At 40.9% G+C, this 13,692-nt stretch overlaps 1 protein-coding gene across 1 annotated transcript; it reads right to left on the bottom strand.

Moving 5' to 3' along the window:
- Nucleotides 1-4,675: 4,675 nt before the first annotated feature.
- PCDH18 (protocadherin 18) lies at nt 4,676-11,178 on the bottom strand. Its single transcript, XM_072119409.1, has 4 exons — nt 8,103-11,178; nt 7,773-7,858; nt 7,519-7,685; nt 4,676-5,590 (listed from the first exon to the last, which is right to left on the bottom strand). Exons 1-4 carry the CDS (start codon nt 10,602-10,604, stop codon nt 4,905-4,907), a joined length of 3,441 nt encoding a protein of 1,146 aa, XP_071975510.1. The 5' UTR covers nt 10,605-11,178; the 3' UTR covers nt 4,676-4,904.
- Nucleotides 11,179-13,692: the final 2,514 nt, after the last annotated feature.

Raw genomic sequence — 13,692 nt, forward strand, 5'->3', positions numbered from 1 at the left:
ACAATAGACAATATGCCTTGATAGATACGACAGATGTTACCGCAAAGAAGTCCTACTGGTCAAGGTTTTGTTCTTCCTTTACCATCTGAGCCCAATTTTCTTTAAAACAGGTGTGGAAGACAACAGGGGATGTATAGGAGCGTGAAGGATAGTGATGTCAAAGCAATTTAAACATGACATCCATCCCTCTTTGCATATCTATTCCAGCAATTGGGGGCTTTCTAAAGATCTGGCAGATTGGTGAATTGTGGACAGTATTGATTTGGACCATTTACAATGGTAATTTTATAGGCCACAATGAAGTGACCTGTGTTCCTCTGGGTATATACGTATCAACAACTGGTGTAGGTTAAGGACCTAACAGTCTTTCTTATTGATTTCTTACATCTATGTGTCATTTTGTGATTATGCCAAAGGGAAACACTGTTTTGAAATTGGATGAATATTTGCCAGTTCTGTTAAGATGCCGGAAGTAGTTAAATGATCAAAATCAAGCATAATAAATGAGGGACATGTATAGATCCGTAATATTTTTATATGTAACTTTTATTATTACGCCCCTGCATGCTGAAGCTTCATAGGCTGGCACACTGTGTAGAAGCACTTCACTCCTCCCACTGTGTGCTGAAACATCCTCTGCTGCATTGAGATGATGTTAGGCAGAGGGAGAGGAAAGTGAAGGGTGAGACAGTGTAACAGACTGTGAAGCTAAAGCATGCCCTGGTAATGCCTGCCCTTTTGGCTCATTAGCATAAATTTAAAAGTTGATTTTAAAAGGAAGGAGACTGTGGATAACAAATATAAGAACATTACCATGTTGCCTGGATCTATGAGTAAGTGCTTTATCTATGCTTGATTTTGATGGTAGATTTCCTTTAAGTCATTGTTGGATCACTAACATCTGCCATTAATGCTGATCAGTAGAGATCTAAACAATCTGTTGCTTACTTGTTGCTATTGCACGAAACTCTGCCTGTTTGTCGCCTATTGGCACCTCTCAGCTTTTTCCATAAGGTGGAAAGTTGTCCCTTTATAAGAAAAATCTTAGTTGACATGGCAATTTCCCCAATCATGCACTTAGTTAACAATATATCATTAGAAAACCTCTCTGAGGTTTTTGGGATACTAAAACAGGTCCTCCTCTAAAGGTCATTAGGCACCTGGGTTAACCAATTGAAAAAAAAACATTTGTACTTATCTAGAGATTAGTTGGAACACTAAGAACTTATGGGATTTGAAGGCTACATGCACAGGGCACAGATTACTTTTGGATTTTCCAAGTAGAATTTCCACGTGGAAAATATATGGATGGGATTCATCAAAACCCCATCTACAACACGACAATATATTGCTGGGGATTCTAGGTTTGGAATTAAACAATACATAGCTTGATCCCCCCCCCCCCCCCTTCAGCAGAAAAAAACAGGAATTAAATAGGTAAAATATGGCAGCCGATATTGTTAGTTGTCTACCACTGCGAAATTGCTGAGGTCGCATGCTGCTGTGCATGCAACCCTAGCGTCCCAAATACCCCTGACGTATGTTTGTTGAAATAAGTAAATGTGTTCTCATTTATCTCAGTGGAGTTGTTTGGCATGACATAGCCAGCGAAGTAGTAGACACCGATTTAATGCTGCTAAACCCCCCACTTCTTTGGTTCCAGGGCAGCCACTGCACGAAAGGCTTCAGTGTTCAGTTATCCATGTGAAACCTGATTGCAGAAGGCTAGGATACTAAGATAGGGAAAGTGGTGGCATCGGGGTGGAGGGAATTTGGTAAGGAAAGTATTTTCTTGTTTTTTTCGGCCAGCTGCACACAATCATGGAACTTAAGCGCCAATCATGATTACAGATTTACCCTATTGTTTAGCTAGGATGGAGAGACTCCTGCAAGTCCCAGAGTCCTGTCTTAGGCGCTGTGGTCAGTCCATGTAATCAGGGCAGCACAATGGCCATATACCGACAGCCTAACATCTGAATATCCTGAGGCAATAAGGAGAAGAATTTGAAAATATGGCATCTACCTTCATAAAAACCTACTAAACCACTTATTTTCGATGACAAAATTATGAAGATGAACAGAAAAACATCCACATATTTGCTTTGTCCCCCTAATCTAAGAAAATGTTAAAAGACAACTAGCCCAGGCGGATTTTGCTTTGAATATTTCTCCGTCAAACCATGTGACACAGAGAATAAATAACAGAATGACCACATGTCATGGTATGAATTTAATATATGCATCACATCAATAGACAGATGATTTAACATAGTCAGAAATTTCACTGCTGTCATCTCCCTCACAAATCACCATATGTTACTCTATAGGGTATGGATCTGGAGTGTGACATCCATACAAATAGTCTTTAAACATCTTAGATTACCTTCATGAAAACATGCCAGTGTCGTACATGTGATGACCATTATATGGCTGCCCTATCCATCAGGGGGATATAACTAGTTACTGATCCCAAAAAAGACGTCAATGACATTTCTTATGACAACAGTGAATGCAATGTTTAAGTATATAACTTAGTGGACAAGTATATATATTAATGAAAATCACAAAATATTTAATAATGACATATTATATATGAGTTTGAGGAGCTCTTCCACGCTGATTTCCAATTATTTTTATGTTGGAATCAGCAAAAATAATCGGGGGGAACATTCCCTTAGAGTAGCACACAATCCTCTGTAGCCCACAAATCTTCTTGGGGGTTTGGATACATCAAAGCCAGTGTAAGTTAAAGGGTCTTTGTGAAAATTATAATACATGGCTGCTTTCTTCTAGAAACAGAACCACTCCTGACCATGGTTTGTGCAAGTATTACAGTTCAGTTGTACAGAGATGGATGCAGCTTAGTGAAAATACCAGGCACCACCTATTGTCAGGAGAAGCGCTGTTTTTGAGAGAAAGAAGAATTTTTATCATTCTCTGGACAGCCGTTTTAATGTTTGTCAGCTTTTTGAAAACAAATATATCCAGTGTGAAATCATCTTACAATGCTAGACAATGGAGGGGAGGTGTATTATACGCAAGTGCATCATGCACTGGATCAGCTCTGGCCTACTAATAGATATCCAGTGGTGTGGGTGCAATTGCAGGGTGCATAGTGCACCTGGCTCAGTTTGAACTTGGTGCATGCTATAGCCCAGCACTGGCCCACTCCATAGACCAGCACTGCCCCCACCCTGCCCAACCTATGAAGAGAGTAGAGCGGTCATTGGGAATTGCGACTTAATCACAACTTGTATGTCGGTAAATCACCCAATGTTTCCTCTGTCCCTTGTGCACACACTGGGTGCTCTATTTGAGCTATAAAGGTTATCCTTTTACACATTTTGCAAAGTTGTTAAGAATATACATAAAAATTAAAAGCAAATTGAAAGAAATCTGTATTAGGGTTGGATTGGCTAACTAATTTAAAACATTTATAACTCAACTTTACCAACAGTAACATATTACCAAATTATATTTTGTCACTATGTTACACGAATACACCATTGGAATGGGTTCCCTATCAGTGCACCCTAATATCCTAAGTAGAGCGATTTGACCTTCCTTACCACATTAATAAATCCAAACTCAAAATTCTTAGTATTTGCTTAGATTAAATTGTAAAAGCCCAGTAACTTGTGCACAATGACCTCATACTAGTGGGTTTGTACACTAATGAGGGTGATATCACTTGGCATCTACCATAACCTTTACACAGCACCCACAAGGGCAAGGACCTAGCAACCCAATAGAACCTGCCATCAGGCTTAACCCTCGTGGCTCTGGACCCTTACCCCTGCAACTGCAGCAAAGTGTGTAGAGATCTCAATTAGTTGCCATTCCATAAAGTCTCAGACACTGACTGAATGTAGAAGGTCACTTTATGCAGTCTCCTGTGAATTTAAACAATAGGAATTAAAATCACCTTGGCCTAGTGGGTAGATTGGTGTTACCAGCACTTCACCCACTAGGCCAGGTGTTTTTAGCTACCAGGAGTCTGCATAAAGGGTCCACCTGCTACCTCTCAGTCCTTTGTCTTGGACCATATGGTTAGGTTGACTTTTTAGGATCTGTCCCTGTGTTATGGTACTGCATAGTGGCTGCCACTACTGTAGTGCTGTGGGATACTGAGGCACAGAGCCCGGGGGGAGGACTAGTCTAGCAGCAGGGGGGCTGTTGTGCTGGTTGGTTGTTTCCCCCATGGGTATGATGGTGTTGGTGGTCACATGTAGTGTTACACCCTATAGATTAGGCACCCAATAGACAGAGGTCAGCCTAAAGTGACTAGTGGGCTTATACAGTTTGATCAAATGTATTAATTTTTGGACAGCAATTTGTGGACTACTGTGATTGGCCCAGCAAATTCCTGCATTATTTTGAATAAGCCCATAGATATAACTATTTACCTACAGAAACGTATGGTATAGCATGTCAACAAAGAACAACAGTAGATGAGAAAAGGAAGAATAGTGAGAATATTTTTTTTATTTTAAGTGTAATATGAAAACAAGTGGAAATCATTTCTACAAGTGTTTGGTCAATATATAAAAGTATTAATCGAAGGGGGTTTGCATATTAAAGTTGTATATCCTCAGGAGGGTAACACAAAACAGTGACCTGTTGCCACAACCTGTTAGATTGCTTTGTTTCATGCAGTAAAACATGCCATACAAAATACAAAAATAAAATTTCTTTATTTTTAAATTACACATAAATATAAGATACAAATGTATTTTTAAAATACAGATAGCAATAGTCACACTTGTTTTGTGTACATATGAAAATACAGCATTTGAATATTTAACATACACCGACACATTTTTATAAATGCAACCAAATGTCAATAGGTTCTTCTGATTGTTTCCAAACTCCATAAACATGGAAAAAGACTGTTGTGAAGTCATCTAACTTTGCCTCACGTCTTGAAGCAGTTTATTAATCTCAGCCACAAGTTCACTAGCATCCATAAGTTCATGTTTCCCATCATTGAGATGATTGAGAACATTATCAAAGTCATCTTCTTCATAGTTCTCTGGGATTTCCTCCATGGCTGGCAACCACTTAGAAGATGGCTGTGCACTGGAATGATTTCCTAATGAAGGTCCACCAACATTGTTGGGATTTTGAAAATGTGTATTTGCTGCCCATGCAGCAACCCCTTGGGGGTAACTTACTGTCTTAGCAGGCGCTTGGCCTTTCCGTCTCTCTAAAGAGTTTGAGCGATCTGCTTCACTACTTTCAGTATAGTTGTCCATAGATGGAGGTAGCAAGCGTTGGAACACACTGCTCATTTCAGTGAGGAGCGAAGATGTACAGGCCTCAGCTGCTTCCTCATCCTGAGACTCTTTGCCAAATGTAGAAAAACTTTTTTTCTTCTCATTAGGATCAGTGGGAAGCACATCGTCCTCAAGAAGAGGAGCCTGTTGTGTCTGCTGCTGGTTTTGTGGCTGTGTCTGTTGGAGAGGTTGGACTTCTTCACCAGGGATGAACATGTTATTCCTGTAGTCTGCGGATGGAGATGGAAGAGGTGGCATCCAGCACTGATCTGAGTGTCCCAGAACCCGACATTCGTCTGTACAGTATCTCATCACTGTAGGAAGAGAGAGAACATAAAAACATGATAAATAACAGATGAAGCAAGTGGTGCTATAAATATATCAAATCAATAATCATAATGATAAATATGAAGATATACTAATAATTGCCACTATGTTTCCTCCATAGTGATCATCACAAGCTCTATTCACATTATTCCACATATTCTCAGACACTGATTTTACATGAGCTATACCAAAGATTCCTTGCCATTTCCTTATAAATGGCTACCATATATCTATCTCTATCCTGACAGGACATGTTACAATATCATAAATACCAAATGTAGTATTAACTTGCAACCTAAACCTGCCCATTCTCTACATTTATGACTATTCTAGCCCTTTAAAATGCAGCTGCCTATGTCATCCGGCAGCACTTACTGTCCAAGTCTCAGCGAGGATATAGGAGCTGAGTGTTCAGGCAGTAAGGGGTTAAGTTCTGAAAATAAGTAATTGGTGCTATTTATATGGGCAAAAAAAAAAATAACCCAGGTGTATTTGGATGAAACTAACAGACATTGTGGTCAAATTACTAAAGCAGTGCATTGGGAAGGATGAAAAGGCAAGAGAAAACAATACAAGGGGACAGATGGCCTGGCTGGAATACAGCATACGACCACATTGAACATAGGTTCCATCTGCAGGACCCTTACAACAGGGGACAGCAGGAGCTGGGGGCTGTGTGGAGGGAGTGCTGTCACTATCTGTGGGGGGAGGGCCCCAAGTCATTGTTCTTCCAGAAACCCTTTGCACTTAGCTGACATTTTTAAATAGATTAGTAAACACCCCTCTATGATACCTAACCTGTGTGGGGCTACACTGGCTGCTGTTAGCCTAATAAAAGGCCATTGTTTAGTACATAAACAGAATGCGAGCTGGAAAGGCAGAATTGTGCCTGTGCAGGGTGACCTTGGGAGGGCACAGTGCTGCTGATGGCGAGCACTCAGCAAAATCATCTCTACAAAGAAAGGTTTTCTGTAATCACACGACTCTCGTGGTCTAACCAAACCCTCTGCTCCGAGAACTGGAACATTTGCTAAACAGGACTCACTGCTGCTGATTTAGGAACCACTATTGATTGTTCACACACTTGGAAAGGCTGATTTCCTAACCCGTCACTGAGACATCTTATGATCTTTCCACAATTACATTACTTAGATAATATGGCTTATAAAGAGTTCTGCATATTACATACAGTCACAGCGAGTCTGCACCCCAGGGAAGACGACACGTGTTCTTCATCACCATAATCACAGTAATGATATCACATGATAAGTGATAATCGCCCCACTGACGTTTAATATGTCACATGTATTGCAGATTTACTATGCTCTAGCTGGAGAAGGTCACACTTCATTGATATATATATATATATATATATATATATATTAATATTTACATATTTTAAAAATATATATACAATATATATGCATATATATATATATATATATATATATATATATATATATATATAGTATATATTTTTTGGGGGGGTTAAGTGTATATGTTATTTTAAATAAGGTAAGTTGCAACTTACATAAATGGGCATAAGGGTTACAAGTTTTTGATACTGAAAAATTATATAAAAAATTATACATTTTATGTTTTTTTTTTTCTTTTTTTAATCAACCCTAACTAAGATAGGTTACCTCTTCTGGCCAAAACCCTTAGAATAAAATCACATGAGAATAAAACCTAATGCTTAGCTGAAGCTGCTTTTGCTCTGGGCAAGATGCTCAATATTGTGGCTGTCTCATCTCTAGCAGCTGTGCTCTGTAGCTGAGAGCGGACAGCAGCAGGCAGGAGAGAATGGAGAGTTTAAAGGTTCCTTTCCATGTTATGTGTGGCTGTTACATTGTATCCATTCTGTATCAATCTGAAGAGATGAAAGAGGTTAGACAGGAGACATGACGAAGCCTACCTGGAGGAATTCGATGCCCATCAGTAAGGAAAAGTTCACTGAATCCTTCTCCCAGAAGTCTGTCAATTGGAGAATCTCTTCCCAGATCATAATCACTGTCTCCTGCTTCACTGTCTCCGCGACCACTGTCTTTTAGACTAAATTTGTCCATGTCTTGAAGGGCATATCTGCAAAATAAAAAAGCATGTAAGTATGATTTCATCACTTGAAAAAAAAAAACTATCGATATTTAAACCTGATATTGAATATCTCACCTGTAGCTTCTAGAATATTTGTTTCCTCGAAAGCTTGGTCTTGGCTGGTATTGTCCTTGGTGAAGCATGGAGAGCAGTTGGGATACCTGCCAAAAGACATGAAGAAAAAAAAAACATTATTACAGTCATTAGGTGGTTAGACAATAGACAGCTTATGTAGTAAATCTCCTGCTTTACACAATAGTATGATGAACAAATGGTACTGCTGAATGAGGTTGGGCTTCAAGGAACTAAAGACTTTAAGACTCTCAAATCTATATTAAAAAGTAGAAAAAATGACATATCTTCTCCTATTCATAATGTTTATAAAAGAAAAGAGGTCCCATTTACCTCAACAGCGGGCGTAGCATGGGTCAATTCCAAAGAGAAGGTGTCAGGAACATGATTAGATGAAATTGTCATAAGGCTGTTGAGTGACTGGCGACTATGATGACTCTGCCTGCTGCTCATCTGGCCACGTTCCAAGGTAGGGGATGGTGAAGGAGAAGACCTGTGATGGGATCTGATAGGAAGAGTCCCATTCATGGTAGGAACTAGTGTAATGTCCCCTTTGTGAATTTGTCTTGAAGGCCTCTTTGGATGATGCTGGTAAGTTGACTCTGCCACCCTGCAGTTGTAAGATCTGTTGTCCTTCTTTTCTCGGTTACATCTTGTAGCAAAAATCACCATAATAACTAAGAGAACTGCACAAATAGCTCCCAAGGAAATAATAATAATCATTGAGACATCCATAGAGGCCTGGTTAACATATGTGGCTTCTGTACTGCCAGCAGCATCAGAAGCTTCGAGGATATGACATTTGAGAAGAGCTTTGGTGGAACGTGGTGGAGTCCCTTTGTCTTGAACTATCACTAGAAGGTCCCATTCGTGGATTGGAAAAGTCTCCATACTCATATTAGTGTAAATTTCACAGGATCTGGAATCGATGAGGAAAATATCATATTCATTCCCTGCAATGATTGAACAAGTAAGTTCAGAGTTCAAGCCAGAGTCTCTGTCCATGGCCTTTATTTTGGTAATTAAGTAACCACTTTCGGCATCCCTGGGGACGGCAATCTTTGCAGTGTTATTGTGAAGAACAGGAGCCACAATTACTGGAGAATTATCGTTTTCATCTACAACTGTGAGAACCATTGTAGCATTTGTGACCAACTGTGGCACACCACTGTCTCTGGCCTGGACAGTGAAGACAATCTGATTGACTTCTTCATGGTCAAATGCCCTTAGTGCATATATTGCTCCATTGGAAGGGTCAATAGTGACGTAGCTTGTAATAGAAACACCTTGAATAAAGCTTTCAGGAATGATATATGTCACTTGCCCATTTTCAGCTTGATCTGGATCAGTTGCCCTAACAGATGTAATATGTGCGCCAAGTAAATTGTTTTCCATGATAACAATCTCGTATCTGTTGGTCTGGAACCGCGGTGGGTTGTCATTCTCATCACTTATCTGTACTGCAAAGTGCTTGACTGTAGAGAGACTTGGCAGCCCCCTGTCCTCGGCTATTACAGTCAAGCTATACTCAGACCTCTTTTCTCTATCAAGTGTGACGTTGGTCAATATTAAATAATTGTTTTCGTAGGTTTTTTGTAGCTTAAATTGTCCATGCCCATGAAGTTTACAAACAATTTCTCCATTCAGTCCTGAATCTTTATCTTGCACCCTCACCAAGGCCACAAATGTATCCAGAGGTGCACTTTCCGAAATATAAGCAATCTCTTTACCAGAAGACATGAGATTTATATTGATTTCCGGTTTATTATCATTCACATCCATCACATTTATGATTATCTTGCAGTGACCTGGGATAGAATTGGGTCCCATATCCTGGGCCTGGACATCAATCTCGTAAGACTTTGTGGTCTCATAGTCCACTGGCTTGATAAGTGTCAGCTGACCTTTTTCTGGATCCATTCGGAAAGTTTCAGTAATTTTGGGAGAAACATTGCTGTTGAAGGAGTACACCACTTTTCCGTTTGCCCCCTCATCGGGGTCTGTAGCATTGAGGTCAATAAGTAAGGTGCCAACTGGAGCATTTTCAGGTAGCTTGATAACATAAGATTTCTTCTCAAAGGCTGGGCTGTTGTCATTGGAGTCAGAGATGGTGATTTTGAGGATTGCTGAGCCATATCTCTGGGGGACCCCCATATCTGAGGCAGTGAGTTGCAGCTCATAGCTGGACTGCTGCTCCCTGTCCAGCTCCCTGACTACAATAAGTTCTGCATATTTGGCGCCATCGGTCCTGGTCTTTACCTCGATCTTGAAATATTCATTCTCGGAGAGTGAGTAAGTGTGGAGGGAATTTTCTCCGACATCGGGATCAAAGGCGCTATCTAGGGGGATCCTGGTGCCCACCGCCGCACTCTCAGATATCTCGATGGGGATGAGGGCTCTGGAGAAGTGGGGGGCATTGTCATTGATATCCAGCACCTCCACCTCCACATGGAAGAGCTGCAGATGCTGGGTGGGCAGGGTGATCACATCAAACTCTATGGAGCAGTTCAAGTTCTTCTGGCACAGCTGCTCCCGGTCGATCTTAGCCCCGATGCTGATCTCCCCGTTGTCCTCCTTGACCAGGAGCAGAGGAGTCTTCCCCTGCTGCATGGCTTTGAAGCGCACCGAGGAAGGGTTAGGCAACTTGGACAAGACATCAGCCACATCGTCGGCTAGCCTGGCGACCACCGAGCCCACCATCTGCTCCTCGTATATACTGTACTTTAGATTCTTGCCCAGGGTGACATAAGGCGTCATGATGATGACCACAGACAATGCACAAAATAAGACACAGTTCATTTTCCTACCGATCCTTGAGTCCCAGCAGCGATCCATTCCCAGCAGACGATTGAACTTGTGTAGCAGCAGTCAGCCTGGAGGCGCCGGCCGGCTGCGGGGGAGCGGGGGCTGCCGGCTGCTGCGGTCCGGGCTAGCAGATGCTGGGGAGTGCACAAAGTTTCCACATAAATCCGAGGCTGTGGAGCTGAGATGTGATCTGCATGAGCAGCACTAGCTCCCCATCACATCAGGATGGCGGCCACGTCCAGCATTGTATCCATGGATTGCAGGGGGTTGCTGAATCTGCAGTCTCCTCTCTGCTCTGCAGCAGACTAAACACCCCTGACTGCTGACTCCAGCCTAAAATCTGTACAACTTCACTCCAACTCAGACAAAGCTCCTGCTCTGCATGTGCTCAATCCCTTCCAGCCAATCAGCTCCTTCCCAAATCAAAGGACAGTGAAGTCACATTAGTAGCAGGAGAATGTGCTGGGGGGGAGGCAAGAAGAAAAGGGGGGCTCCTCCCCCTGCATTCACTTTACTGAACGTGCCGGAACAAAGGGGGGACAAATTACTGCTGGAGGAAAACTTTACATCCAGCCTTTGTATCAGTCATATGCAGCACACTTCTTATTACCAGGCTCCCGCATCTGCTATGGATCGCCAGGATCTAGGATCGCTGCTTGCTGAGGCTCCACTGCTGGATGAGCAAGCACGGGGCATCTGCTCCCCTAGCCCTAGATGTAGACTATGGGCAACTAAAATATACAGTTCTGTCATTCTGTCTTCAGTATATAACTATCCACTATCATAAATAGATCTAAATTTCTATCATACACACATAGATCTATCATCTAAACCTGTCTAACATATCTATCTATCTATCTATCTATCTATCTATCTATCTATCTATCTATCTATCTATCTATCTATCTATCATCTTACATCCACCTATTTATCCAGCTTATATTTACTATCTATCTATCTATCTATCTATCTATCTATCTATCTATCTATCTATCTATCTATCTATCTATTGTATAGAACTTTATCAGTCTATCTACATTATGTATCAAACTATGTAGCCATAAAGTATATCAGATATCTTTCTATCATATATAAATAAATCCTAAATTTATCCCTGGAAGTCATAGAATTTACAAATCCAGAGAGATACAGCTATTATTGGGCTTAGTGACCTTCTTAGGCTGAGCGCACATCTTCATCGGGACTTTACATTTTTTTGTTCCATTTTAGGAGCAGAAAGCCAGATGAGACAGTTCTGTCATATAATGGACACAGTTAATTCCTGATGGGCGACATTCAATTTCTGTTATGGTGTTAATCATTTTACCTGCCAAAATAGTTCAGCTACACTATTATCTGTAATTTCTGCCAGACTCTGAGATAGAGGTCACAATAAGAAGGTTACACATTACTCTTGCACCACTAAACTGTATTATATATGGATATACCGCAGCATATAGATATGAAAGCCTATAGATAAACATTGTATGGCAAAATCCACCCAACTTTTGGTGGTTGTAGCCTTAACAGCTTACAGAGGAATACTCTGCAGAATATCCCTGGTGCAAACTCTGCAGAATGTTCACATCTTGTGGCTTCAACCTAAGAATGATTTCTAACCAGGGTGGACAGCTTGGAGAGGGCATGAATCATATCCTATCACTCTGAATATCTCCATATAGTACAAGTACTACTAAGACCTATATATATAAGTTATACTATACATATCATACAGCGATAGCTCAACCCACTGACTACTGTCGGAACATTATACGTCAGACACTCACAGCTGCCTCTGGTTTTAATTTGCGCGTCTCTCTTGCAGTATGCAACATCATGGAGCCAGGTTTGATTTATTTTACCATCTATAGGTGACATAACCTATAAATTCTCATTGGGAGAGATGATTATCATTCATATGTTTGACAACTCCTTCACCAATACCAAATACAAGACTCAGGACTTTGGAAAATTGAAAAGAGCCTGTGCATTGACCTTTATGATGTTCCTGAAGAGCACATATTAAACACCCTCACTAGGTGATGCCAGATTCTGATGAGTGATGAAGAAGTGGCTACACCTAGGTCAACATCTGTAATGTCAATTCCGGTTTTCAGTTCCATCATAGGAACAGAGAACTGGAATTGGCAAACCTGATGCATCACATTCCATCATCTCTAAAAACCAGGAGGGGGCGATTTTTGGTTAAAAATATTAGAAACCTAATATCTTTAGGTACCCAGTTCCAGCACTAGTGCTCCAGTCCAATCGAGTCAGAAGTGATGATGTCACAGTCATTGTGCAGTTTATAACTCATCCAATCCCCAACCCCAATGGTCACATGCTGTTTATTCACATGTGAATGCACAATAAATAAGAGCCGGAAACCCCTTGGGAATGGAGGCATTTGGAGAGGTCAGTATATTTTTTATCTTTTATTTTATGTGAAACCTAATTGTCAATAAGCTCTTAACGGATCCAACTGACTGATTTTTACCAGAAGTAGTTGTGATCATTCTAAACTTTTTTCTGGCTAATAAGATAACATTTGCAGTGGATACACATCTTCCTATAGACCAGTGGTGGTGAACCTATGGCACGGGTGCCAGAGGTAGCACTCGGAGCTCTTTCTGTGGGCACTTTCATCACCCCAGCACACCAGACAGGACTCAAATAATCTTCCTGCAGTTCCAAGCAACTTAAAATATGCTTCTTCCAGTCCTATTTTGATACTAACTTTGTTACTAGGGACTGTAGGAAGAGGGAGAATGAGTAGACCTCCTGCTGGCCCTATGATTCTCTGTGTACAGAGGGACACTGGAAAGAAGCTAAAATAATGAAAATTTTCCATCTTTCTACTATGTTGCTGTCCTCAGGAGGCCAATTTGATTGAAAGTTGTTGAACAGGGAGCAATAAATTACTGCTTTAATTTCTGGTTGGCACCTCGCGATAAGTAAGGGGGTTTTGGGTTGCAGTTTGGGCACTCGGCTGATAAAAGGTTCGCCATCACTGCCATAGACTATCACTAGCCCTCTTTACCATACAGTTCATCGGTATCCAATTTTTAATCCGTAATTAACATAAAATAATCCTGTAATATTGTTTGACTAAAGGTCT

This window comes from Engystomops pustulosus, chromosome 1, assembly GCF_040894005.1.
Source record: "Engystomops pustulosus chromosome 1, aEngPut4.maternal, whole genome shotgun sequence".
NCBI lineage: Eukaryota > Metazoa > Chordata > Amphibia > Anura > Leptodactylidae > Engystomops > Engystomops pustulosus.

Excerpts from the sequence above, each read along its gene's own strand:
- PCDH18 (XM_072119409.1), bottom strand. The coding sequence starts at position 10,604 with ATGGATCGCTGCTGGGACTCAAGGATCGGTAGGAAAATGAACTGTGTC. Across the intron at positions 7,686-7,772 it reads AAATATTCTAGAAGCTACAG|ATATGCCCTTCAAGACATGG; the intron begins GTGAGATATTCA and ends TTTATTTTGCAG. Across the intron at positions 5,591-7,518 it reads TGGGCATCGAATTCCTCCAG|TGATGAGATACTGTACAGAC; the intron begins GTAGGCTTCGTC and ends CTCTTCCTACAG.